Raw genomic sequence first — 27447 nt, 5'->3', positions numbered from 1 at the left:
CCCAGAGATAAAAAAGAAGTTGTGACATCACTAGTCATTATGCATAGTTTAATAGCTTTGGGGGGCATAGTTCCAAATTGCTGTCCCAAATTATTACACCAGTTCACAACTCCACTAAAACTGTATTAGTGTACCCATTTTCCCACAACTTCACCAGTATTTGTCACTTCCTTTCGGGGGAAGGGTGTCAACCTTGTTAATCTGATGAGTGTGAAGCAGAACCTCCAAGTTGTTTTAATTTATGTCTCTTTCATTAATAGAAAGCATTTATCTCATACCTACAATGTGCCAGGCACTAAGGGCTTTACAAATATTATCATTTGAACCTCACAACAACCCTGTGAGGGAGGAGTTACTATTATCCCCATTTTACGGTTGAAGAAACTGAAGTTGTGACTTTCCCAGGGTCACCCACCTAGTAAGTTTCTAAAGCTGGATTTAAACAGATCTTCCGGACTCCAGTGTCAGTACCCTAGCTAGAATTTTTTCATATGAAGGTCATATAATCTTGAAAGCATTAAGTCTTTTCCCACAGGGAGGGGAAAATATAAAAAAAATAAAGAAAAATAAGAGGAATATGGATGAAGATGATTGTGCTGAGGACAGAGTAGGCAGTAAGCCTTCCTGCCCCTTGAAGGCTGCAGAAAGAGCTGAGTGAACCACCGCTATCCTATCAAAGCAGGTAAGGGTGCCACTGTGCTGAAGCAGGTTTGTTCTCTCAGCCATCAGTCTTGAGATACACACCGGGTACCTGAAGTATGCCAAGAGGCACCAGGCCTAAAAGACAGTACTACTTGCCTATTCCCCCTTCCCAATCAGCTCAACAAGTATTTATTAAATGTCTAATGTTTGTTAAGGAAGCTTGGGGATATCCAAAGACAAAAACAAAATAACCCCTGAACTCAAGAAGCACACAGTCTTCTAGAAGGAAATAACATGGACACAGATAAATAGAAACAAAAGGTGAACAAATTTCATATGACGTAATTATGGGATGGTGAAGCATTAACAGGAGGAATCATGAAAGCTCATGGTATGGAATCCAGTCTATGGGGCAGGAGAGACAGACAAAGTGGGAGATAGAGAGAGAGGGAGGGAGGGGATGGAGGGAAGAAGGAGACAGAGTTAAAGAGATGGAGAAAAGAGAGACAAAGTAGGAGACAAAGAGAGGGGGAATGGGGAGAGGGAGGGAGAGAGACAGAGAGAGGAGGACAGGGAGAGAGAAAGAATATTTCACTCCAGAGAGTTAGAAATGTGAGTGTTATTACTTGCTGTTTCTGGCATTACTGTGCTTTTCATAATCAAATTAAATGGCTAGGATATAAGGTCTAAGTGATTTGTAAACAATTGGATTCAAACAGGAGAAGGGATTGCCAGAAAGTGGGGGGCAAAACAAGCTAAGCAAGGAATCCAGAAACCAGAATAATTGAGAAAACAGGACCTTAGGGGACCGCCCAATCTCCTTTTACATGTACTTGCCTATCGCTTCATGTTATAAGCTCCCAAAAGGAAGTGAATCATGTTACTCATACTTGTACTCAGCTCAATCCATTCAATCATTACTTACAATTGAAAAGGACCCATGGGTGCTGAGGATACAAGGATGAAAAATGCCCTGATGCCTGTCTAAGGGAGCTTACAATCTAAAAGCTGGAATAGAAATAAGTATAATACAAGTTAGAATGTAATGAATACCTGGAGGTCTAACAGAGCCACCTGAGAAATTCAAGAAAGTGATCACCTCTGGCTGGGGAAATTGGGAAGAGTTTAGGTAGTAGTTAGCATGTGAGCAGAGTCCTGAAAAAGGATTTCAATTGTCAGAAATAGGAGGGAGGGCAGGCATGGGATCTGGAGTACTTCTACTTTTGGCTTCTAGGGAAGGAGAAGGAATGGGAGAGAAGGGAAGGACTCAAGTCAAATAAGAATGAAAAAGAGGGTTTCAGACCAGGAAATAAGGATAGACAAAGACAGAAATTTGGGCAGGAAATTGAATTTCCTGGGGCAGGAAGTTAGGGAGATCCAAGTGAAGTTGTCCAGAGTTCTTTACTTCTGTGCTGTTAAACGTTTTCATCAGTGACTTAACTGGGACAACAGGATCAGGATCTAAAGGGATCTTGACAAGCTGGAACCCAGGGATGAGCCTAATAATGAAAATCAATGAGTAAAGCTGTAAAGTCTCACATTTGGGTACAAAACATCAATTTCACAAATACACGATGGGGGAGATCAGGTTCTTTTTCTCTGGCTTTGCCCCGACCCTGGAGTAAATCCAGGGGTCTCTCTTAATCCAAGGATGTTCTTGCCTTGGTGGCCTGTGAATTTATTTTTCAAAATACTTTGATAACTGGATTTTAGGATAATTTGTTTCCTTTGTAATTTAATGTATTTTACTTTATGCATTTAAAAACATTATTCTGAGAAGGCATCCATAGGCTTTAGCAGATTACCAGAATCAATCAAAGAATTAAATGCCTACAACACACAAGGCTTAAGCTCTGAGGATACAGGAAAAGGCTCAAGACAGTCCTGCCCTCAAGAATCTTACAACCTAATGAAGGAGATAACATGCGAATAGCTATGTACAAACAAACTACATACAGGATAAAAAGAAAATAGTCAACAAAGGGAAGGCACTAGAATTAAGAATGATTGGGAAAGACTTCCTGTGGAAAGTTTGATTTTAGCTAGGACTTAAAGGAAGGTCAGGAAAGCCAGGAGGTAGAGATGAGGAGGCAAAGCATTCTAGGCATGGGGAACAGCCAAAGAAAATACCTGGAGTGGAGAGATGGAGTGTCTTGTTCAAGGATCAAAGAGTACATGAGAGGGAATGAGATGTAAGAAAACTGGAAAGGTTAGTGAGGGGTTGGGGCAGAGGTCATTTTATGAAGTACCTTGAATGCAAAACAGAGAAATGGAAAACAGGATTTTCTATTTGATTCTGAAGGTGATGGGAAGCCATTGAGGCACTGTGATGTGGTATCCAAAAGAGCAAATGGAATCTTGGGCTACTTAAAGAGAAGCACAGTTCCCAGGAATTGGGAATTGGTGGGAAGAAGAGGAATAATCCCATTGTGCTCTGCCCTTGTTAGTAAGACCTCAAATGAAGTGCTGTATTCAGTTTGGGGCACCATGGTTGGAGAAGGTCCTAGAGAATGTCCAGACGAGGGCATCCAGGTTGGTGAAAGCCTGGAGTCAATAACATATAAAGGGCATCTAAAGGAACTGGCCTTGTCATGTTTGTCTTTCATCCTTGAAGAGGATCATGACATCAGGGAGATGATGACATGACTTTCAGTTGACTTGGATTTGAGTGAGGGAGGGCTGTGCAAGGTGACCAGCCTCACTTTCTCCTCCAGAGCCATCTGGGTCAAGTGGCAAGCTACAGATCAGGACAACCAGAGATGGCTCAGGATGCAATGGGAGATCCTGGTCCTTTTAGGCCAAGGCCTTTTCAGGTTCTCACTTTGAGTGAGATGCACCCATTCAGTGAATAGGCATTTTTAAGAAGTCAGTCAAGAGATGGTCCCTTTAATCATAAAAAAAGAAAAAAAGTCAAACTGGGAGGGGAAGACCCTCAAGGTTGCTGGTCAAAAGAGAAACAGTTACCATTGACATTCACTCTGAGGCAGGAGGGCCCAAAATATAGCATTAAGTAGAGCTTGAGCAGGGACCTATTGTGATCCAGTCCATGAGCTCGAGAGTGAAATGAGTGAGAAGGAAGAGAGAGAGGAAGAGAGAGGGAGACAGAGAGAGACAGAGAGAGATGAAAGGAAGAAAGAAAGAAGGTAGGCAGGTAGGAAGCAGGAATCTAGCCAGTAAACCCCAAATTAACTGGGGAGCTTCAGGTCATCAAAATTTACCCTCCTTTGGAGAGGAGAAGGAGAGAGAGAGAGAGGATGAGTTGAGTTACTCAACTGACTAGATTCCCATTCAGGTAGCTCACACTACTCACAGGCTGGCTGAAGGACAGAAGCCTCAAGGCATTTGTTCTGTTTGAGGTTAAAGGGAGAATCAAGTAGAAGTTGCAGAGAGATCTATTCCAGCTTGATATCAGTAAAAATTTTCTAACAAGAGCTATCCCAAAGTGGGATGTGAGAGAGAGAGGTTTGTTTCTCCCTCTTTGGACATTTTCAAGAAGAATCTGCATGGTCACTTTTGGTTTTATGATAGGCATTCCTTTGATCTAGGTCCTGGACCCTAAGATTTGGCAATTTTTTTTTTTTATAAAGAACCAGATAGTCAATATTTTGGACTTTACGGGTCAAGAGCTAAATCAAGTTATTTTACACAGGTATGCAACAAGAGAAAACAAATTTCCACAATTTTTTGTCAATGAAATTAAATATAATAAATGAATACAATTTTTATAATACAGGTCTACTAATAAGAATAGACTTCTTTTTTTTAGGAGGATAACATTTTGCTAATTGGAATTCAAAGTTCCCCATCATCAAAATCAAGGGCAAATTGTTCATCTGTTAATGCTGATCTGTAATGAGATTTTATATATTTTATGTTTGAAAAATGTCTTTTCAAACTGATAGTTACTGCTAAATATTGATATAAATCCAGGAGAATTTGGTTTTAATTGACCATATTCATTATTTGGAAAGAATTTACAGAATCTCTTTAGATTCTTCTCTTGATATTTGACTTTTAGCGGGTCATTACATTGCAGATTAATCACTTCCAATTGAAGATTAGGTGGTAGTTCCTCAATTTTACAGTTAAATGGATTTTGAAATGTGGAAATTTCTTTTTCACTTACACTGAGGTCCAAAGAATATTGCTGAAATGGTAATTTGACCTCATAAAAATCTATTCACTGCAAATTTGTGGGGGAATGGGGATCTTACTTCTTATTTTAACTTTTAACAGAACAGGAAGTATGTTTCATATATAAGCTCTATTTTGTCTTTTAATTTTAGGTTGAACTCATTAAAAACATCATCAAATCTGAGCAAAAGTTCATTTCCAAAGCCATTTAGTGTTGAATAGTAGTGATTGAGGATACTTCTCATTCAGAAATACTTCAATCTCAGCCCTGAACTAAAAAAAAAAATCATAAAACTTTTTCCTCCTCTTCTTCTTTTGACATGATATTTATAAACTAATAATTAAGAAAAAAGTCATGATATAGCGATGCACATGGCATTCAAAATGTTGTTGATTTATAACTGCATCACTGATTTGTAGTACAGTTAGCATCAGTGAGAAGTGATGAGAGAGCCACATATGGTTTCCCATACAACTATTCAGTTCTGCTGTTACAACGGAAAAGCCAACCATAAATAGTGAGTAAACAAATGAGGGTGACTGTATTCCATTAAAACTTTATGTTAAAATGTGAAAACTATTCTCAGCTTACAGGTCATGTAATGGGTTAGATTTGGCCAATGGGGCACAGTTTACATTCCCTGCTTCCGTCTATGGGTTGAAATTGATGGTCACTGCAGTCCCTTCTGACTCACATTCTGTAATTCTGTGAAGAGTTAGAGGTGAAAAAGAGCAAGATGAAGTGACTGGCCTAATTTTATTAGAACATAGAGTTTGTGACAGGAAGTTGTATAAAATGAGACAGAAAGGTAGGATAGAGACACATTGTAGAAAGCATTAAATGTTGGTCATAAGGAGTCATCGAAGATCTTTCAGTGGGAAATGGCATGCACTAACATTACTTTGACACTATGAAAGAATGAATTGTAGATAAGAGAGAATAAAGGCAATAATTACCAGTTAAAAGAATGTTATATTAATCCAGGATAGAGGTGATGAAGGTTTATAATAGGGAGGTGGAAATGGAGTTATGATAAGTTTATGGATACAAGAGACATTGTAGAGATAGAAATGAAAGGGTTGGCAACTTGACTGCATGTGGCAAGAGAAGAAAGAGTCAAGGATGACTAAGAAAATGGTGGCGAAGTTGGGAGAGGACACAGGTGTGTTGAGGAGAAGATGAGTTCAACTTTAACTATGATGAATTTGAGGTGTGCTCAGAACATCAGGGTGGTGTACACCAGACAATTAGAAATGCAACTAGCTTTGAATCCAGGGATTGGATAAATCTAGCTGGAGCTAGATAAATATATCTAGGAGACATCTGCATAAAGGTGGTAACTGACACCACAAAGCCAAACTAGAGAGGAATTCAAAGACCTGATAGTCCAACACCCTCATTTTTCAGATGAGGAAACTGAGACCCAGGAAAGTTAAGTAATTTGACCAAGTCACATGAAGAGTAATGTATGTACATGGATGAAATGCCAAAAGAAAAGGAATAGGCAGAGAAGAGGAGATTGCCTTTGCAGAAGGAGGAAGACCCACTGCTGAAGAAGACTGACTGACAGTGTTTAGACCAGTATAGGATGAAGGAAATAATGGCAGCACAAAAGTCAAGTGAGAAGGGATCATCCATGAGGAGGGACTTGTCATCAGTGTTGCTTGATCAAAAAAGGTCAAGAAAGACAGGAATGAGAAAATATCACATATCTGTTCACTAGAAGGTCATTGTGAACTTAGAGACAGCAGTTTCAGTTGGCTGGTGGAGACAGAAGCCAGTCTACTGGCTGTTCCTTGAACAAGACACACCATCACCCAGATTTAGGCATTTACCCTTGCTGACCCCCATGCCTGGAACACTATCTCTTCTCATCTATATCTCCTGGTTGCCCTCATATCCCAGCTAAAATTCCATCCTCTACAGGAAGCCCTTCTCCATTCCTCTTAATTCCAATGCCTTCTTTCTGTTGATTATCTCCTTTTTATCCTATATATAACTTGTTTGCACATAGCTGTTTGCATGTATACTGTCTTCCCCATTAGACTCTGAGCTCCTTAAGGTCAGTGACTGTCTTTTGCCTTTCTTTGCATCCCTAGAGCTTAACCCAGTGCCTGGCACTCAAATATTTATTGAGGTGGCGAAGAAATCAAGGTACACTCCTCTCTCTAGAAGTCTGCCAATAAATGGGAGGAAAAAAAGATAAAATGATTTTTAATTTGATTTTAATTTAATTTAATTTAGTTTAGTTTGAATTTTTAATTTGAAGGAGTGGCAAGGTGGAGTAAAGGCTTTTTTTTTTTTTTGCATACAGGAAACCTACTAAGCATGTTTTCAGGCAGCAGGAAAGAAGCCAGTAGAGAGAGAAAGATTGAGCAAGGTCCCACAAAAGGAAAGCAGTAATGGCACCAAGCCCACCAGCGGAGAAATTAGCTTTGACAAGGAGAAGAGACTGAAGGGAAGGGAACAGAACAGTTTTCCAAGGAGATGAGGGAGTTCACAAAAGATGGCATCAATCCTCTCAGTGAAGTAGGAGTCAAGGTCATCTGCTAAGCAAGGTCGAGGATTTGCGAAGAAAGGAGAGTTTGGAAGGGTGGTAAGACCAAGTGATCTCTAGGGAATGTGAAAGGAAGTTAATCAAAAGAGAATCAAAGATCATACTCTCAGCCACCCTCCAGCTCATCCTAAGCACCCAACACCCTCCCCAGCTACCAAGCTATGACCCTCAGAGTCCTGTCACCTTGGCACCACCTTAGCCCACTTGCCTCCAGGGGCATCCATTCTTGCATATTTTAGACTCTTTCGAAAATGAGCCACTCCTTCTCCCAGCACCCCGTGTTGAAAGTAGAGGAGGACTGTTCCTGGGACCCACATTGCCTTTCACTGGGAGTGACTGTGAAATTTCTCCCACTCATAGAGAAGCCTGGAGTGGTATCCTGAAGTTATTCCCTCCACAGGATCTTGTGTCAGTCCCTCAACTCTATATGCTCTTGACCCTATATGCCCATAGTTTGCAACAAAGAGGACCCAGTAAGGCTTAACTCCCATAAATAGGCCTGTGTGTTTTCTTTCTGAAGTGTTCAGAAACTCTGACAAAGGAGTAGAGCAGTCAGGAGTACCAAGATTTAAAGCTGGATAGACTAGAGAGATAGTCTAAGCACCTCATCTAAAGGATGAGAAAACAGGCCAAAGGAAGTTAAATGGTTTACCCAAGGTCACACAGTAAAGGAGCACATAGCAGAGGAGAAGCAGCGAGTGGAAGGGTCAAGACTCATACCACGGCTTCTGATTCACTACCCAATGTTCTTTCTACCACATTCCATTGATAGAAGGAGTTACTTAAGGAAAGGAATGAGCAAGATGAGAACAATAGGTCAAGGTACTCAGCACAGTATCTTACACAAAACAAGCTCAGAAAAACTTGAATGAATGAATATCTTTCTATCACTAATCCTGTCCCAGTTCTAACTGTAATCCCAATCCTAACATTAAACTAGCTAAGCATATCTCTGACTCAGACCCTGGCCCAAACTGACCCAAATTCTAATCCTAACAGTGATGCAAACCTTCAACCTAACATGAATCTAACAAATTTGACTCTGACCTCTATACTAGCAATGATTTTCACCTTAATTCTAAACCAAATCCCAGCCAAAATTCTGCCTTTCACACTAGACTGCAGAAAAGCAATATGGCAGGGTGGAAAAAGCCTGTCAGCATGGATGCAGTTTCAAATCCTGTCCCTAGCACTTACTAGCTAGCTGAGTGACCTTAGACAAGTCTCCTCACTTCTCTAAGTCTCAGTAACCTCATCTATAAAATGGGGGTACCTACCTGTAGAAGAATCATGGGGCATTGGGAAGAAGACTACCTTGGAAGCAGAATGACCTGGGTCCAAGCCCTGCCTCTGACACATACTGCTGAGTAACTTGGGCAAGTCCCTCTTCCTCCGGAGACTATTAATTATCTATTTATAATTGGTGATATCCAGAGAGCTCTAGAACGTATCTGGGAGTTTCTGAGAACAACGAAATCATCAATCTATGGGTCTCATAAGAGACGATGTAAAGATTAAATGGGGTTATGGATAGCAATCACTTCAGAAATCATAAAGCCAATATCAATGTCAGCTACGGTTATCCTAAACCAAATTCTGTCCCCCTCATCACTCTGTGACTCTGTCCCTTGTGCCATTTAGGGACTAGTTGACCTAAGTACTCATAGCTAAAGAATCATCAGGTCACAGCATCTCTGTATCAAAAAGGTACCGCAATGATGACCTAGTCTAATATGTAATTGATCAGGCATTCTTACTCTAAAGTGTACCTGCCAAGTGGCCATCCAGTTTCTGATGAGGAGTCGAGGCAGGCCGTTCCAACTTTTGGACAACTATTGATGATATAGCTCTTTCCCACTTAGATACAAAACCAGAGAATACATACAGGGGTCCAGCATGGACTTCCCCTTATTCAGTTTTGGGTAGCCCTTTCTGTCTCCAGCAGGGGATTTCCTAGCTGTGCTGCCCCTCCCCTTACCATTGCTACAGTTTCTTTTGGGCCACCATGGGAACTTCCCAGGCTCTGAGTCCCAGTTAGTGAAGAAATCTACCACAGCAACAGCCACTTGGGAGTCTGCTACCCCGCCTGTGACAGGATAAAGGGCAGACAGCTAGACCAGCAGTGGGTATTCAGCCTCTAGATCCCTGAGACCAATGCAGGGAAGCTCTACTTTGCCCTGGGTGAGGTCACCTCTGCCTCCCAACTCGGGCTAGTTGCTGGAACAGATTTGCTTATAGGATCTTAAATTTTAGAAAGAGAGATTTTGGAAAGAGAGATCCAACCTTCTCATTTTACAGTGAAAGCCTGGGGAGTGAAAGTAGAGGCCCAGGAGCCAGGACACCCAAGTCCCTTGCCCAGATCAACAAAAAGAGGTGAGGATGGGAACCTGGGGAGGTTGTTGGAGGGGTGGGGAGCACCTTGAAAGGGCAGAAGAGTCACAAGATAAATGTGGGGGAGGAACAGCATTTAGAGCTCTACTATATCCTGATCCATGAAGTGTGACAATTCTGGGGCCCTACTCTCATCTCCAACTCCCTAGGTAGATGTCTTTCCTTCTCTGAGAAGGAAACTAGGAGAAATCTTTGGGTTGTACCCTTCTGCCCCCTCAATCAAGAAGACTGGTCCCCAAGTATCTGGGAGGTGTTGGTGTATGGTGACCTCCCCAAATCACAGGAACACCACTACCACCCCCCCAGCCAACCTGTCTTTACAGTTGTATATACCAGGGCTGGAACCTAGGACTCCCCAGGTAAGTAATAGTGCTATCCCTGATGTAGCTCTATGGGAGGAATCTTATGTCCTGGTCTAGCTGTACCTGACACTTTTCACCCAGAAGCAGAAGGAATACTAGCAGTAACAGGCTACCCCCTTGTTTTGGCCTCTGTTTGCCCTTCTGGCAAATGGGGAAAGTCGGCCTTGATCTTTATTGTCCAGAACTGGAGAGGGAGGAGGTTGTGTCTACAAGAAGTTTTGAGATCACTTGAACAGAGGGCACAGCAGGAGAAGGGAGGAGACAAAGACTCCAAAATTAATGCCACCAAAATTGTTCATATATGTAGGAGGGTTTGAGAGGCAGGTGAAGGAAAGGGATTCACATAGGGTTCCCAGTTAAGTATGAAAGACCAATCCTTCTTTATCTGGGTCCCACCCTGTTCAGGAAAGACTGCTGAAAGGAAAAGAGGAGAGACAATGGGACTCCTCCCTCTGCCCCCAACAGGTCCGTGAACTGTGCCTGGCAGAGCAGGGCATGACTGAGGAGAATGGGAGACACAGAGAGGAGAGGATGGGGAGTGATGGGAATGGGGGTCCTCCATAAGTTATGGCCAGGCTCCACTAGGCCTCCTCTGGAAGCCAATGGCAAAAAGTGTCTTGGTACCAGGACATGAACTTACTCCTTTACCAGGAAGAGGGGGAGATGCCCTACTCACACATCCTGCTCTGTGTAACCCATTCTACCCTCTTCAGGTTCCCTGACCCCAGGTTGGTCCATCTGGGACCTCTGGATCTCAGTTCCATGTCATCCCCAATCAGAAGAGGTAGAGAGGACACAAGGGAGAGGAAGCCAGCTCCAAAGCTGCAGTTCCAGTCTGGAGAGGATAGAGTCCTTAATCACCTCATTCAACTTCCTCCTTCTCTTTTCCTGTGGCAGGTGGAAGCCTCCCTCCCTCTATCACCCAAATCTTCTTACCAGGGGCAGCATCAAACCCCTGAACTTCACCTTTAATTGCTGTGGTTCTTACAGGATCTTCTCTGAGGAGCCCCTTGGCTCAGGCTCTGCAATGTCGCTCTGGAGATGCGTTTTCATCATGCTGGATGTCCTGTTGTGGCCTGAGTTCAGGGCAGGTGTGCTCAGGGAGGCACCCATGGGAGTATCAGGGAAGACTCCCATGGTCTGTCTAGAGGGCTAGGGTTGGAGCATCTAACAGCTATCTCCCTGTGGTTCTCCAAGAAAGTAAGTCCCAGAGGGACGGGGATTTGGAGTCAATATTAGGGATATAAAGTATGGTGTCCTAGAAGCTAGTATGTTTAGGTTTGGGGAAAAGAGGTAAATTAGGGATTGAGGGACCTAAAAGGAAGGAGATGAAAGGGGGATGAGGTGAACATTATGGTATATTAGAGAGATCGGCTCTGCCACTGGTTTATTGTGTGACCTTGGGAAAGTCACTTTTCTTCTCTGACCCTCAGTGTTATCATCTGAAAAAGTATCTTTAAAATCTGTGGCCTAAAATGCCCTTCAGCTCTTGCATAAAGGGGTGGGAGTGAATAATCTATAAGGCCCCTTCCAGCTCCAATACCCTATACCTCTGTGACTGAAAGCCTAGATCCTAACATAGTAATTAATAAGAGTATTCCCCAATTCTTTGGTTGCAAAATTCATCCAAATCCAACAAAAAGAGGCAAGGAGGAGAGGGCAGAATTTGGAGGCTGCAGGCCAGCCTCCAAGTCATCATCTTCCTCTTTCTTTACAGCATCTCTCCCTTTGAATATGGACTCGGTTATCCAGATCCTAGCACAAATAGAGCAAGAAGCACCAGTTCTCCATCCCACAGCCCCTGGTCTACTTTTGATGTCTGGAAGTCCCATGGACTTCTTCCAGCATCTTTTCCTTTCAGGGTCCCCATCTCCAACAGAGCTCAAGTTTGACCTTCTTGGTCCAGAACTTCGAGAATTAGCCTCTAGCTTAATCCAGCACCGAGTGGGCTCTGGGCAAGAGCATGGGGTAGTACTAGCACCAGATGGCTCCACAGTGGCTGTGGAGCCCCTTCTGGCAGGGCTCCAGGTTGGGCTCCATGGTCGAAGGTCTACAGCCATTCCCCTGGAGTTCAAAGCTTCCCTTTCTGAAGTCAGAGCTGCTCACAAGGAAGACGGACTTACATCAGCCCCTCAAGTCAGCACAACCCCGCAAGATGTTGAAGACATTTCCCTGGATTCCACTATCCTCCCACCTGTCCAAGCTAACTCCCCAACCAGTGTGGATAACCTCCTGGCTGTCACTCTAGCCAGAGCATTAGGCATAGGCTTCCTCCCAGACCCTGGGACCCATACTCCCAAAGGCCTTGGCCCTGATGGCTGTTGGGACCAAATCTCAGCCCCTAAGACCTTCTCCTTGTTGTACTCTGAGAGCCCCTCTACCCTCACTGTTGCCTTCCTCAATGGGGCACTAGATGGGGCCCTGCTAGGGGACTACTTGAGCAGGGGCCCCAAGCCCCTCCCTCCACTCAGCCACCTACTGACCCAGTACTATGGAGCAGGGGTGGGCGGGGATGCCCAGTTTCGAAGCAACTTCCGCAGGGACAATGGTGCCAAGCTGATTTCCCAGGAGGCCCTAGCCCAGCAGGTATGGGGCTCCTTGCTCTTGATTCAAGAGTTAGAGCCCTCTCATCCCCAGCTGGCAAATCTATCCCAAGGCCAACTGGCTGAAGTTGCTACCCAAGCTGCCAAGGAGTTCACAGAGGCCTTCCTGGGTGAGGTGAAATCTATTTTCACACGTACACATGTACACACGTACACACACATACACACACACACACAGAACTATTGTTAAGTAATCAAAGAGGCCTTCAGAGTAGGAGATACACCAGCTGTTAGACAATCATTTCCTGCCTTTTCGAGGGAGAGGAGGGTGAGAAGGAAGGAGGAAGTGGGGGGGAAAGGGAGTGGTTTCCACTAGGATTAACCAAGGTATATTCTGGGAGTTATCTCAGATAGACTGGGGTTACAATAGGTCAGACCTGGAATTTCTGGAACTAGCCTTGTTTTCAGATGTGACAGACCCTTGTCCAGCCTGGATGCTTTGAAAAAGGCAGGACAGCTCTTGGTCATTTGTGCATCACTAGCCTAAGTTTCAAAGTCCCTCTGACTCTATCATCCTGCGATCTGCTTGATGTGAGCTGGATTTAGAGTCAGAGGGCCTGGGTTCAAATCCTGCTTCTGCTATCTGTGTATCCTTAAGCAAGTCACTTAAACTCTTTAGGTCCCAAAATTGACTCATCTATAAAAATAGCCTAGAAGACTCCTCAGTCCATTCCAGCTAAAATCTATGATCCTGTTTCCTAAAGTCCCCTCCAGCCTATATATTCCCTGTTGACACTGATGAAGGTATTCTGAACTCTTCATCCAATCTGACATTCCATGTTCTAAATTAATTCTAGAAGACTTAAGCTAGGGACTAGACAGGTAAGTGAAGGCCAGAATCTGATGCAAGCAAAAAAGGAGGCAAAGATTCTTCACTGGAGCAAATTAAGTGAGAACAATGAAGCTGGGTCAGGAAAGGAGAAATCTTTGGGCAGTGAGGCCAGGGTTGGACCAAAGTGAGAGGCAACAACCACAAAGTCCTAGGCTCTATGGTTTCTGGTCAGTCCTGTCTTACAGATGAATGATCCATCCTTTTAGGTCTTAGGCCTAGGCTGCCAGGAGATCTTGGCTCTACTGAACCACTAGCCTTAGACCCCTCTGCCCCAAACACCTCTAATTCTGAGGCAGGAGGTCACGTTGGGGCAGAAGGGGGCTCTATCAGGGTTTTGTGTGTGTGTTGTGTGACTACCTCTGAGGAATGACTGTGAAGTTGTGGAACACTTGTCATAGGTGAGACACCACCCCTACCCTCATTTCCCCCTTCATGGTCAGAAACACACTAACTCTGGCATCTCATTTGTCACCCAGAATGCCCAGCCATCTTGCCCCGCTGCCGCTGGGAAGCAGCTCCTTACAGAGGGAATCCCAGGATGCTGAATCTACCCTTGGGGTTCCTCTATGTGCACCACACCTATGAACCCCACCAACCCTGCACCAGCTTCTCCCAGTGTGCTGCTGACATGCGAAGCATGCAACGCTTCCATCAAGACACCAGAGGCTGGGATGACATCGGCTATAGGTGGGGAAGGGAAGGTTAAAAGGGAGGGAGACTGGAGGGGATGGAGGTTACAAGTGAGGCTGGGATAAAGGTGGGCTGCATGAAGCCTAATGGTGACCCCACTACATTTAATAAGCAACAAGCATTTATGTGCTTAGCGTGTGCCAGGGATTGAGTGAGGTGCTGGGGATAGAAAGATAACAAGGAAAGAGTCCTTGTCCTCAAGGATTTGACATTCTATTAGGGGCTATACAGATACAGATGTAATGTACATACGTACACATATGTGTGTCTATATGGAGAAGTAAACAGCAAACCACTCTAGTATCTTTGCCAAGAAAACTCCAAATGGAACACAACTGAAACAAGTGAACAACAATAACACATATATAGTATGTCTACGTATATCTACACACATATGTATGCAAAATAAATAGAATATAATTGAGAGGGAGGCCCAATAGAGGAAAACCAGCAAAAGTGTCATGCATGAGGTAAAACATGAGTTGATCTTTGCAGGAAATCAGAGATTCTATGGCACAGAGAAGAAGAGGTGGGGAGATAGTGTATGGGGGTGGGGGAGACACTGAGAAAAGAGATGGATTGTGGTGTTTGAAAAACAGTTTGAGCTGGTCAGAACCCTCTTGGGCATGGATATCTATTTTAAGGAGGATGGGAGCAGCAGAATCTTTTAATGCAGAGGACCTGGGTGGGAGTCCCAGTTCTGACTTAGTGACCTTGGATAAATCACTTAACCTTCTCTGACCCTCCTTTTACAGATGAGGGGGTTGAATTAGGACAATGACCCTCAAGGTCCCTTCCAGTTCCAAATCCTATGGCAAGCTGAGCAACCAGAACAAGGAAGGGAGTTGAAAGCTGACCACAAGAGGAGGGAGGGGATATCTAGAAGAAAAGTTAGGGGGTCTACTTTCCCTTGTTTTCAAATAACCCAGAAGCTGTCAAAGGGAGGACAGGGCAATCTTGTTCTATGTGGGTGTTAAAGGGAGGGGTTTTCAGGTCACAGTCCGTCCCAGGCGGAATGGACAGTCTCGATAGGCAGTGAGCTGCCCATCACCACAAGCGTTCCAGGGGAGGCCGGATCACCCCTGGTCGGGGAGGTTGAAGAAGGGGTGCCTGCCTGTTCCGATGCCCTCTGAGCGCCTTCCCACGTGGGGAAGGCTCTGAACGGGTGAGGTGCTGGGACGGAGGAGGGGTACCAGGCGCAGGCTGTGCCCGAGGCCCGGGGCCTGGCCTCACCCTCCCGCACCTGCGCCCCGGCAGCTTCGTGGTGGGCACGGACGGCTACGTGTATGAGGGTCGCGGCTGGCACTGGGTGGGGGCCCACACCCGGGGCCACAACTTCCTGGGCTTCGGCGTCTCCATCATCGGCAACTACACGGCCACGCTGCCCGCGGCCCACGCCTTGAGGACAGTGCGCGAGACCCTCCCACGCTGCGCCCTGCGCGCCGGCCATCTGCGGCCCGACTACACCACGCTAGGCCACCGGCAGCTGGTCCACACCGACTGCCCAGGGGACGCCCTCTACCGGCACATCAGCACGTGGCCGCGCTTCAGGGTGAGCGCCCCACGCCCCTCAGCCCCGGGGCGCGACCGTCCAGGCCCCGCCCCCACGGCCCCTGGCTCCGCCCCGACCCCGGCGCGCGATCTCCAGGCCCCGCCCCATGCCCTCCCCTGGCTCCGCCCCTGCCCCGGCCCGCGATCTCCAGGCCCCGCCCCATGCCCTCCCCTGGCTCCGCCCCTGCCCCGGCCCGCGATCTCCAGGCCCCGCCCCACGCCCTCCCCTGGCTCCGCCCCGGCCCCGGCCCGCGATCTCCAGGCCCCGCCCCACGCCCTCCCTGGCCCCGCCCCGCCCCGCGTCTCGATTTTCTGCCCCATTCCGCCCTGACTCCGCCCACAGCTGGTCACTGACCCTTGTCTTACTTCTGGCTCCCAGCACGACCCTGGTCTTCCTAAATTTCATCTCAGACCGCTGCCCTCTGGCCCCTGGCCGCACCCCCAGCCCTGCTCCGCCCCGACCGCCCCCCCGCTGGTCACTGACCCTCGCCTTACTCCGGGCTCCTTCCAACCCCAGAACTAATCTCCCCCTTATTTACCCCCTGCACCCTCCTCTTGGCCTCGTTCCGTATTTAAACCAACTCCTCCTCCCTGCTCTCGCCCGACCTTCTGGCCCACCTCAGGCGGAAGTCACAGGTCCAGCCTGGGCTGGGAGGAGACGTGCAGATGTTTATCTCCTCCCGCACCCTCCCAGAGTCCTGGGACCTTCTGAGTGCGATCGTCTTTTCTAGGAGGTGAAGAACAACGTTTAAAGAAGAGGCACCTCTGGGTCTCCTCCAGCCCCCCAAAGGCAGGACTGCAGGGAAGGAACTTGTGGCTCAGTGTGCGGAGCGGGGTGTCCTCAGACCAGCAGCCTGGGGATCCCGTCTTGAGCTCTCTTCCTAAATGTTACCGATTCTCTGTATGACCTTGGATGAGTCATTTCCTTCCCTCCGGGGTCTCTGCTTCCTCCTGTATGTCAAATGCGGGGGGGTAAAAGGGGAGGAAGGAATTATACCAGCTGTATCTAGTGATTTCTCGGAGTCCTGAAGTCAGGACATTCTGTGCTTACTATTCTTGGGTCCTTTCCAGTCCAAATAGGCAGTATTCTAATATCCCTGTCTGCTCTGACTTTGGGCACTAAAGTCCCCCAAGTGGCAACATCCTGAGATTACTCCCATTTACAGGTTCTTAAGTATGTACATCCTTATTCTTCAGAAGGTACTTAAGTGTCTAAGTGTGCTTTCTGGGGAGCAGGGTGAGGACGAAATAGTCCATCGATCAGTCAATAAAGATTTATCAAGTGACTACCAGGTACCACAGTGCTAAATGTTGGGGATATAAAAAAGCAAGACTTAGCCTACAATCTAATGGAAGAACACAACGCGCAAAAACAAATAAAGCTGAGAGGTTGTGGGGGAAGGAGGTCGGGGTAGAGGTTTGTCTGGGGCAGACATCCCAAGCTAGGCATGGTGGAAAAGCCAGGAAATTCCCAGTGTCACAACCAGGTGAGAAATGAGATAGATGTTCCAGGTGAACTTCCTCCTTGAATGGAGGTTTGGGAGTGAATGACTCCACCTCGAATCAGAGAGGTCAGTAGTGGTGATGAGGGGGAGTAAGTACCAAGGCAGACGGAATCTTGCTGGATCCATCCCAATAAGGAGGTCCCCGGAGCATAGTGGAGAAGTCAGAGGGATCCCAGATCAATCCAACCAAGTGAAAAGTAGAGAAAGCATATAACAACACTGAGATTTATATCTGAATTTTCAGGGCATTTCATATATATGATCTCATCTGAGCATTATAAAAATCCTATGAGATAGGTTCCACAAGTATTATCCTCATTTTACATATTAGGAAGCCAAAGCGCAGAAAGGTTGTGATTTACCCATGGTCTCACAACGAGTAAGTGTCATAGTGGATATTTGGACCCAGGTCTTCCTGACTTAATCCAGAAAATGACCTACTAAACTTCCAAGACAGGACCCAGGTGCCATGAATGCCACACACTCCCATACAGTCATCTCTGGGAACTAGGTGAGCGGCAGAGATTGTTCTTCATTGGCAAACCAGCTTTTCTCCTCTCCAGCACAACAAAGTGGCTCTAACAAGTTGTGCTGTGACCATGAGGTTGTCCTAAATGGTCGCCTTGGAGTGATAACTTCCTTCTTTCTCTCCCCCCCACCCCACCCCACCTTTATGTAACTTGGGCCTGGTGCATGTGCAGACCCCATCAGCCTGCTAAGATGGCCTCTCCATATGGAAGACGCTAGGTTTCTAACTGAATCATGATAGCATATGAGGGCAGTGTATACATGGACATTCTGTAACTGGTTCCAGTTGATCTACAATGTGGTTGGGTGGAATTTGTTTTTTTCCACTGGCTATGTGCCTCCTTTTGTAGTCTGAGACAGTCTGGTGACTCACTCACAGTGTCCAGTGAGACTATATAGTAAGAGACCTAAAGGACTATACTCCCCTCCAGGCCACATTGCCCTGGGAAAGAGGGTAACTGAGTCCTTGGTCACCTAAGCAGGCAAAGGACTATCACCCTTCAAGGGAGAGGACCCAGGGCCTCTTCCCTTACAGCCTTGTGTCTCAGTGTGGTCACAAAGGTAGTCAGACAGAGAACAGAGGTCCAGCCAAGTGAGAGGAGTGGAAACTTTTTAATATCTCTACAGCCAATCAAAGAGCATCCTATTCACCATGTAGTTAGCCAACTAGAACCAATTACAGAAAATCTACGCATGCTCCAAAGTCTCTCCAAGGCCATTATACATCCATTACAAGACCATTACACTCATCCATTACACGTCACCACAACTCTCCTGGAAGGACACTCCCTAGATTCTCCATGTGGAAAAGTCATCTCAGCAAGCTGATGGCCTTTACATATGTGTTAAATCCCCATTAGACTTGAAACACTAATTTACAATTTACCCATCAATAAAAGAAAATCTTGAAATAGGCCTTAAAATCAACAAAGCACTTGTTTACATCATCTCACTTGTTCCTGACAACAATCCTTGAATGTAGATATCATAATTATTAGTTTTCCCATTTCATAAATTAGGGAGCTGAGGCTCAGAGTAATTAAATTACTTGACTATGGTCAGGAAGCCATTGAATTCTGCAGGTGAGATTTGAATGAAGGTCTTTCTTGACTCAAAGTTTAGCACTCTTTACATTTTTTCATGCAGTAAGACTATTCCACCCAACCTGGTGTCCTTTAACCCAGCACCTCCTAGAGCCAATTAGCACTGTCATCTCTGTTCAGTACTCCTTGTCAACAGATAGCACCCCTCGGATCCATGAGTGTTACCAGCCCAGCCTGGGATGCCAGCTCTGTGATCCATTTGATGACCCTTGGGGAGGGAGAAGGAAGGAGCCATGGATGGGGCCTGAATTGCCATGACACTCCCACCCATCAATGCCAGGTTCTTTGCTGGCTCACTCCAGTCCTTATGTACTCAACTCCCTGGTCCCTGCCACCCATCTGTGGAATCCATTATGACTCTCAGGTTTTTCTACCCCAGGGATCACAAAGGGAAGAGGGCTTAGGAAAGAATTGTAGAGCCAATTAATTCTTCCTCATGACCAAAGCAACCTCTGTTATGGGATGAAGGACAGATTATGATGGGAAGGCCTAGATCACCATTGCCTACGGGAAAGCATCATTAGCAATAGCTCTATCCTAAGTACGGCAACTATCCCAGTTGCCTCTACTTCCCAAGATACTTATGTCTGAGAATCTAGCCCAGTGGTCGAGTAGGCATACTACCAGGGGAACAGAATCATACAGAAACTCCCACTATAAATGAACCCATTAGGGAATAAGGAAGTTGTAGTTAAGTAAAGCATGGCTCTTCTTGAAGAAGCAAGTGAAGGAGTTGGTTTATCATGTGTCCAAAGGTGGCCAGAAATATCGTCTCATGAGACCCTTGGTTATCTCAGATTGCAGTACTACATAAGCAAAAAGACAACCACTCAAAGATAACCATCTTGTGTTTGCCAACCTATATTGCAGAGGATGATTAAGCAGATCATCTAAATAAAGAATTGAATGAGGCTCTCCAAATTGAGTCAATGGACTCAGTGACCTCAATACAAAGATGTGCATCAGGAAGGATGTTGAAAAATATGTTGGAAAATATAACTCAGGAATAAAAAATGAGAGATGCCGAAGGCTTGTAGACTGAACAGAAGCTATAGAGCAGGAATACTTTCTTCAAGAAGAAAGTTAGAAGACCCTGGGCATGGAGGGCACCAAATAACAGTATGCTCCACCCCCACCTCCCCCACAAAATGAAACTGATTGCATCTTAACAGACAGGAAATGACTAGTTACCAACTTCGGTGCACAGTCATTTCCAAATCATCTGTGTATAGTCAGACAATTAACTTGATAGACAGTAATCAAATTCAACACTAAATTGGAGTAAAGGTGGAAAGTGAGAAAAATATATAGCGAACAATTGAAACAGCTCCAAACCGATCTTTTTTTGAATGATTATTAAATTTTACTTTTAATTTATGGAATAAAACAAACATTTCCATAACAAACACAATACAAATAAAAAGATGATTACACATGATGTTGCAAATCTACTACGTACAACTTTTATTTCTTTCAAATATACAACAAAATTATCATCTTTTTAAAAAGGTAGTTGACAAAAGAAAATGAGAAACATACAACCATACATGGACTGTCATCATTTACTGTGAAAACTTAAGTTACATGAGACAATCAGCACAACAAAAAGGTACATGGATTCCAGAAATCACCTCAATTATCAAATAGTTGACCTCCTTGCCAAACAGAGATAAAGCAGTCAAAGGCAAGAGCACTTTAGATCATTAGCTCATTTACTGAACTTTACAGAGAAAGATGGTGGAAGTTTATTGGAAATATTGCCTCACAAAACAGCGAAAAGTGGTGTTTGTGTTGTAGCAGGCTACAAGACAAGTTTGCGGAAAGGTAATAAGCAGTACTCAATGAAGTCAGAGCATCCCAAGAAGAGTTAAATATGAAAATGGAAGGAGGTAGGTAGGAGGGAAGGAGGGGGAGGAAGGGGAAAAAAATCTAAGTTATATGGTAGTGACTGTAGAACACTGAAAATAAATTAAAAAAAAAAGAAAATGGAAGGAGAAAAACATGGAAAATGGAAAAGATGTATCAAAATTTCAATTGTAGCATTGCTTTGCAGGTATGAAAATTCTTTTAATTTATGACATTAGGTATTTTGGAAAGAAACTCTAGGAGGCTGTGTGTGTCAGTGATTAGGATTGTTTCCTAGAGACTTCTCAGAAGAAGATAGAAGAGAGAAAGATGAGGTGCTCTAGAGAGGAAAGTGCATTCTTCATCTGCAGGGAGAGAGAGAGACATGTAGGGAGTTTGCTGCTTTGCATTTACATCCACAAAGACCTATGGAGGTCCTGCTGTGGTAGGTGTGGCCCTTGTATTGTGGACTGATTCCCTTTTGGGAGAGACAGTCTTCTCATGAATGCTTCCCCATTCTCCATGGTTCCAAATGGAAGGAGAAGGCCATGATGAATTGTCCCCTTTTCAGCATGGAAGCAAAGAAATCACTGGAAGTATTTCCTGTCTGAACTGATGAATGTCCTACCCTCCCCCCACACCCAACACTGAATGTTACGTTTGCTCCTTCCTTTCTGTTCTGATTTGTTCTCCCTGATACATAAAAATAATTTAGAATGCTGTCCTTGATTATGTGCTTATTTGGGAAGTGGGAAGGTGGAAAAGATCTCGAATAAATGCAATAAATACTTTTGGACTCCCTAGGTCACTTACCAACCCTGAAGGACTGGCTACAAATACTTTTTTTTTTTCTTTTTAAAACACCAAAAAAAAAAAGAGAGACAGAGAGAGAGAGGGAGAGGGCATTTCTATACATACATCAGCACACAAAAGTGGCTTTTCTGTGAAACCTCAAATCTGCATTTCATATCTAGTAAATCCTACACATTACTCACAAAACTCTTGCTTCTCTGTACTTCCTTTCTGTTATCTTTTGTGCATTTAAAAATGTTTCAATGGTCTTTTTTTGAGGGGATAGGTATTATAATTGCTTACCATCTCCCTAATTCCCACCCCTCAATTAACAAAGAAAAAGAAGAAAAACCTCTTGTAACTAATAAACATAAGTCAAGCAAAGAAAACCCACACAGTGGACATATCTACAAATGTATTTCTCTTACTGCACCTTGTGTACCATCTTTCTGTTTTTTCAGGAGGCTGGTGACACGCTTTATCATAGGTCCTCTGGAGACGTGGCTGGTCATGCCATGTCTCAGATAAATATCTGAGTTCTTAAGTATTGCAAAATTCTTTTTCTTTACCATGTTGTAGGACTTGTACAAGCTGTTCTAGATCTGCTAACTTTACTCTGCAACAGTTCATACTTCCCAAGGATTTTCTGAAAGTATCTCTTTTCATCATTTCTTACTGTGCAATAATTTTCCACTACCTTCATATTTAGGGATAACTAGGTGGCCCAGGGGATACCAGGTCTAAAGTCAGGAAGACTCATCTTCCTGAGTCCAAAATCTGGCCTCAGATAACTCAGTACCTGTGTGACCGTGGACCTGTCACTTAACCCTGTTGGCCTCAGTTTCTTTGCCTGTAAAATGAGTTGGAGAAGGAAATAGCAAAACACTAGTTACCACCAATCCTTGCCTTTCCATCCTGTGTCAAGTCAAGAAATTCTACACAGAGTATAGGAAGTATCTTTGTCAAGAAAACCCTAAATGGGGTCACGAAGAAGCAGACATGACCAAAAATGACTGAACCACAATAACATTTACATAATGAAATTCTATATCCCAGTTGTCTAAGAGAAAATATAAGGCATGTTCTTAGATTCTAGTTCTTTGCTCATCTCTTTTTGTTTTGTTTTCTTTTCTTTTTTACTCTCTCCTTCAAGAAGTTTGCTTTCCTTGCGGCTATTCCCTCTCTACTATCATTTTTCCTCTTGGCCACTTTCCTCTCTCTCCATCCTTGGAGAACCTTCTCGGTTATACTTTTTGTATGTCTATGTTTACGTGTTCAAAATTCCTTTGTCCCATTTCAGATAAGAGCAAGGTTCATCAGATGTCCATCCTCCCACCCTTTCCTCCATGTTGGCATGTTCTTTTTCAAATGTACCCCAGTTATGAGAAATAGCAAGTTCCTCTCCTTTTTTCTCTTTCTAATACTAGTCTATTCCTTTCACCCTGATTTTTCTTTTCCTTTCACAAGCCCTTCAGAACAGAACAAGCCACCCTCCCCCAGGACCTCTGTTTTTCTTATTTAGCTCTCTCAATACCCCTTGGTGACGTTAAGGTTCTGATGGCATGGTCTTCTTTGGCAACAAAGGACGAACACAATCCTGTGAGTAGATGCAGCTGGCAGAATGGGGCCCAGCTAGCTGGATAACTCATCTCCTCCTCTCCTGTCTGCCTCCCCCTCCTCTTCCTTCTCCTCTCCAAAGGACGGTAAATTTGGATGGTGAAAAGATGCCCAGTTGACTTGGGTTTTACTGGCCCCTTCCTCTTCCCTTTCTCCTGTCCTGCCCTCTCCCAAAACCTTAAACCTACTACACTCTGAAACTGGGACTCCAATGGGCCCCTGCCTAAAGGCTCCTCTTGATCCTCCTGGCTTTAGAGTGATTATGAATAGTAACTGTTGCTGTTTTCCTCCCAGCCTGATGTCTTTCTTTTTCTTGGTCTCATTAAAGGGGCCATGCCCTGGCTACTTCTTAAACAGGCCTATTCAATGAATGGCGGTTGCCTCACCCTAAGTGAGTACCTGCAAAGATCTTGACCTAAAGGGACCAAGGTCTCCCAGTGCATCCTGGGTCATCTCCAGTCATCATGAGGAATATCAGGTCACTAAATTCAGATGGCTCTGGAGGAGAAGTGAGGCTGGTGACCTGCATAGCCCTCCCTCACTCAAAACAAAGTCAAATCTCCATTTTACAAGTGAAGGAAATGAGGCAGAGGTAAGTGACTTGTCCAGCGTCACACAGCTAGCCAATGTCTGAAGCAGAATTTGAATTTAGGTCTGCCTGACTACACGGCCAGCACTCTCTATCCACTGCATCATCCATCTGTCATCTAACATGACAGTTACAGGTGTGCTAACTAAGCAAGCGGGAAATGGCAAGAAGAAAAAAACCAGCAGAAAAAATAACTGAACAAGATCAAATTCACCCAGAGGTCATCTATAAGGTCATCTATGGAACAACTCTGAGGACATTGAATGGTTACATGGCAAGATACCCTAAAGAGAGGTGATTACCTGATGGGGGGCAGGGGACGGAAATCACAGGCAATATTACTACATAAGAAAAGGAAATCATGTGGACATCATTATTTTTACAGAATAATACAAGTCCTTATTGAGGTCATCCTTGAGGAAAGGGTTAGGTGGACATCCTCAAAGGAAAGGGGCAGTTGTTGGTGTGTTCAGATCCAGGAAGTTTTTTCTCTATTGATATTGATGTGACTTCCCCCTACATAAAAGCACTAGAGGAAGAAAGACAGGTAAGTGAGAAGCAATGCCCAGGAACCTGTCTAGATGTCTCCCTGCTGAGTCCTTGGCACAGGTTTCTAACTTGGTGGAAACTAGGGTTTAGAATGTAAAACTGTTATCATTGAATATTTTATAAATTTATCACAAATTAGCTCATCTTCACCCCTCATTTCTAATCCAGATTCTTATCTCTATCCCTGCTTCAACTGACCCCAAAAGAAAATAAAATGGTATTATAGATTAAAGGGTATTTATTTACTACACACAATCTGACTTTTTAAAACTTTATTTAAAAATCAAAACAAACCCCCCCAAGAAAAATCTACTCAAGTAGCTGGCAATCTGCCACTTCTAATGAGATCTAAATTCCTAATTCAGTCTACAATTTCACTTTTGACAAGATAAAAAAATGCTGCCAGAGGCCATGAGCAAAAGAAAGCTATCGGTCACTGACCAATGGTACAGTGTAAAAGTGGTGAAATATATATGTTGGCTGGTTGGTTGTTGTCCTTTGCTCTCAAAGAGGATGAAAAAGACATCCCTGTGTTGGGGTCAAGATATAGTATGTCCAACTGTGTCTGATCAGACCAATATAAGCTCAAAAGGCTCTACCACAGGTTGGGCACACAAGAACACTGCTTCACTCATAGAGTGCAGTGTCTTCTTTAATGCAGGCACATCATACTACCTGGTCCTTTACCAGTGTCTCCCATTTCACAACTTGATTCCAAAGTTCTACAGAGAGACCTTGAGTGTAACCTTGTATTGCTTCTTCTGACCTCCATGTGAGCACTTGCCTTGTGTGAGCTCTTCCTATGCCTGTCTTTTAGGCAAATATGAATTGGTATTTGAATATACATGTAAGATATGTATGAGAGCTGTCTAAATATATGTGTGGCATCAGAAGATATGATCTGAGGTCTGACTGACCTTTGCAAAAATGAGGAGATTGGCCATGCTCCACCAGCCTGATGGCAGGGGGAGGGATAGGCAAGGTGCAAGACAGCAGAGGTTGGTCAGTCTCTGTCAACCTGTACCAAGAAGGTCTCCATTCTCCAAGAAGAATATCAGACTAGAATACGTACATATACACATGCATATGTATATGTATACACATACATATATACCACATATATACATTCACCCATACATATACACATATTATTTTATATTAGATCTTGTGCGTGTGTGTGTGTGTGTGCATGTATGTGTATCTCTGATAGAGAGTTTCAAGCAGGAATTTGCTGGAACCAGCTTATTTGGACTTTCATGTAAATTGTTAAATTTTAATGTGAGCATTTATACTTTGGAAATCAACAAATTCTAGAAATCAGAGTTTGATTTCTTTTGCTAATTATCTAAAATTAATGTGATGGAGAAAATGTTAATAGCATAGATTAAATTTAAAAGTAGATCATGAGTATCTTTTTTTTTTCTGGAGGCTCAGTTATTAAACATTTACCAGCACATTTCTGGTTACAGTCTAGGTTCTAAAGAAAAGTTACTTTACTGATTACTTTAAAAAATTAGAAGCCTTTAGTTTACTTATCCCTTCCCAACAAATGTTAATTACATAAAACACCATTACAAGTAGTGAATACCAAGGAAAACCATCTCTCCAGGCAAACCAGGGAAAAGAAATTGGAGAAATTCCAAAGATTAAAATATACCAGGAAATACAGAAGAATAAATGAGGCCTTCAACCTGAAATTCAGAACAGATCTCAGTGCAAATCAGGAGAGGGCAAGAACAGCCTCACCTAGGGGAGGTCCTCTCTTAGCAGGCTCTAGAATTGTAGGCCTTGGAGGTCAGGTACATGATAGGGCTGGCTCCCACGCATGTCTCTGACTCTAAGAGCTGTAATCTGCCATTCAAAGTCTTTCTCTTTCCACTATTTCTCTGGAGGTCCTTTCTCCATGACTCTGTCCCAAGAGTCTCCAGAACCAATTCAGTATACCCGTAACACAACATTATTCTCTCAGTGCTCTCAATCACTCATACCTCCTTCAATGTATGCATCTTGTAGTAAAAGGCAGTCCTTCAAGGAACTTCCCCAGACCCACACAGGTAAGGATGGGACTATACTATGTACAGTCTCAAAAAGCTGAAATTGGCATCTATCATTCAGTCTTATAGATATTGAGAACCGTATCTCCTCAGTCACTCCCTGGACAAACACCAATCAACACACTGTTCCCCATAGCCACCAGAAGATTTCTCTGATGTCTCTGACATGAACCTGTGCTGTCTTAAGTTGCAAGATACCAGGATCTCTCCCTGCAAAAAGGATGAGAAGAAAACAGGCAAGTATTTTCAAAGGATATTCTACAGCAGACCACACCTTTACAGTCACTGCTGTTGTTCAGTCATTTTCAATAATGCCTGATTTTTGGTGACCCCATTTGGAGTTTTCTTCACAAAGATAATGGAGTGGTTTGCCATTTCCTTCTCCAGCTCATTTTCCAGAAGAAAAAGCTCAGGTAAATAGGATTAAGTGACTTGTTCAGGGTCACACAGCTGGTAAGTGTCTGAGGCCGTTTTTAAAATCAGGAAGATGAGTTTTCCTGGTTCTATCTATACTTGACATTTTACCCACTACTACCTAGCTGCCCATAGTCATATGTTTAAGTGAGAAATGCAAGAAATTCAAGATCCTGCTGTGTCCTTATTTTCTACTACAATAAAACCATTTGGTTCAGTAGAATAAAATGCAGTCTTAAAAGGTTCTCCTCCACGGAGGTGTCTCCCTGCATTTGTCAAGATCATGAAAAGTTACTTAAAATGTACAGTGGAGAAACTTGGCTCACCAGTTCTCTGCTTGTTCGTATCAAAAGAGGCATATGAGACAAAGAAATGTAGCCAGAAATATGATGGGCTGCCTCATCAGCTAAGTAGTTTCCCCTTTCCTAGAGGTCTTTAAGACAGGCTGACCATTTGTTGCGTTTGCTATGGTGGGGATTCTTTTGGCAGTGATAATGAGGTGAACTAGATGCCCACTGAGGTTCGTTCTGACTCTGAAACTCTACATGCTTGTCAAAGGTACGTGTTGTTGTCGTGGAGGATGTCTACAGCAGAGTGCAAACAGAGGAACGATTCCCTAGAGATCAGGGGTTCTAAACCTTTTTTGTGTCACGAACCCTTTTGGTAAACTGGCAATAATTATTGACTC

At 44.1% G+C, this 27447-nt stretch overlaps 1 protein-coding gene across 6 annotated transcripts; it reads left to right on the top strand.

The window, feature by feature from the left end:
• The first annotated feature begins 9358 nt into the window (after positions 1 to 9358).
• On the top strand, positions 9359 to 17049 carry PGLYRP2 (peptidoglycan recognition protein 2). 6 transcript variants are annotated; one of them, XM_072601186.1, is made up of 8 exons: positions 9361 to 9456; positions 9633 to 9707; positions 10801 to 10984; positions 11078 to 11178; positions 11805 to 12800; positions 13999 to 14209; positions 15470 to 15764; positions 16495 to 17049. In XM_072601186.1, coding segments are annotated over exons 1-8 (1884 nt in total). In that variant the 5' UTR covers positions 9361 to 9455; the 3' UTR covers positions 16516 to 17049. The 6 variants fall into 6 exon arrangements, with proteins under 6 accessions (XP_072457288.1, XP_072457287.1, XP_072457293.1 ...); XM_072601191.1 differs by lacking the exon at positions 9361 to 9456 and adding an exon at positions 9498 to 9515; XM_072601187.1 differs by lacking the exon at positions 10801 to 10984 and having other exon boundaries at positions 9359 to 9515.
• The last annotated feature ends 10398 nt before the right edge of the window (positions 17050 to 27447 follow it).

This window comes from Notamacropus eugenii, chromosome 4 (genome assembly GCF_028372415.1).
Source record: "Notamacropus eugenii isolate mMacEug1 chromosome 4, mMacEug1.pri_v2, whole genome shotgun sequence".
In the NCBI taxonomy this organism is placed as follows: domain Eukaryota; kingdom Metazoa; phylum Chordata; class Mammalia; order Diprotodontia; family Macropodidae; genus Notamacropus; species Notamacropus eugenii.
Note: the sequence above shows the minus strand (reverse complement) of the source record. Positions and strands in the feature narration are given on the sequence as shown.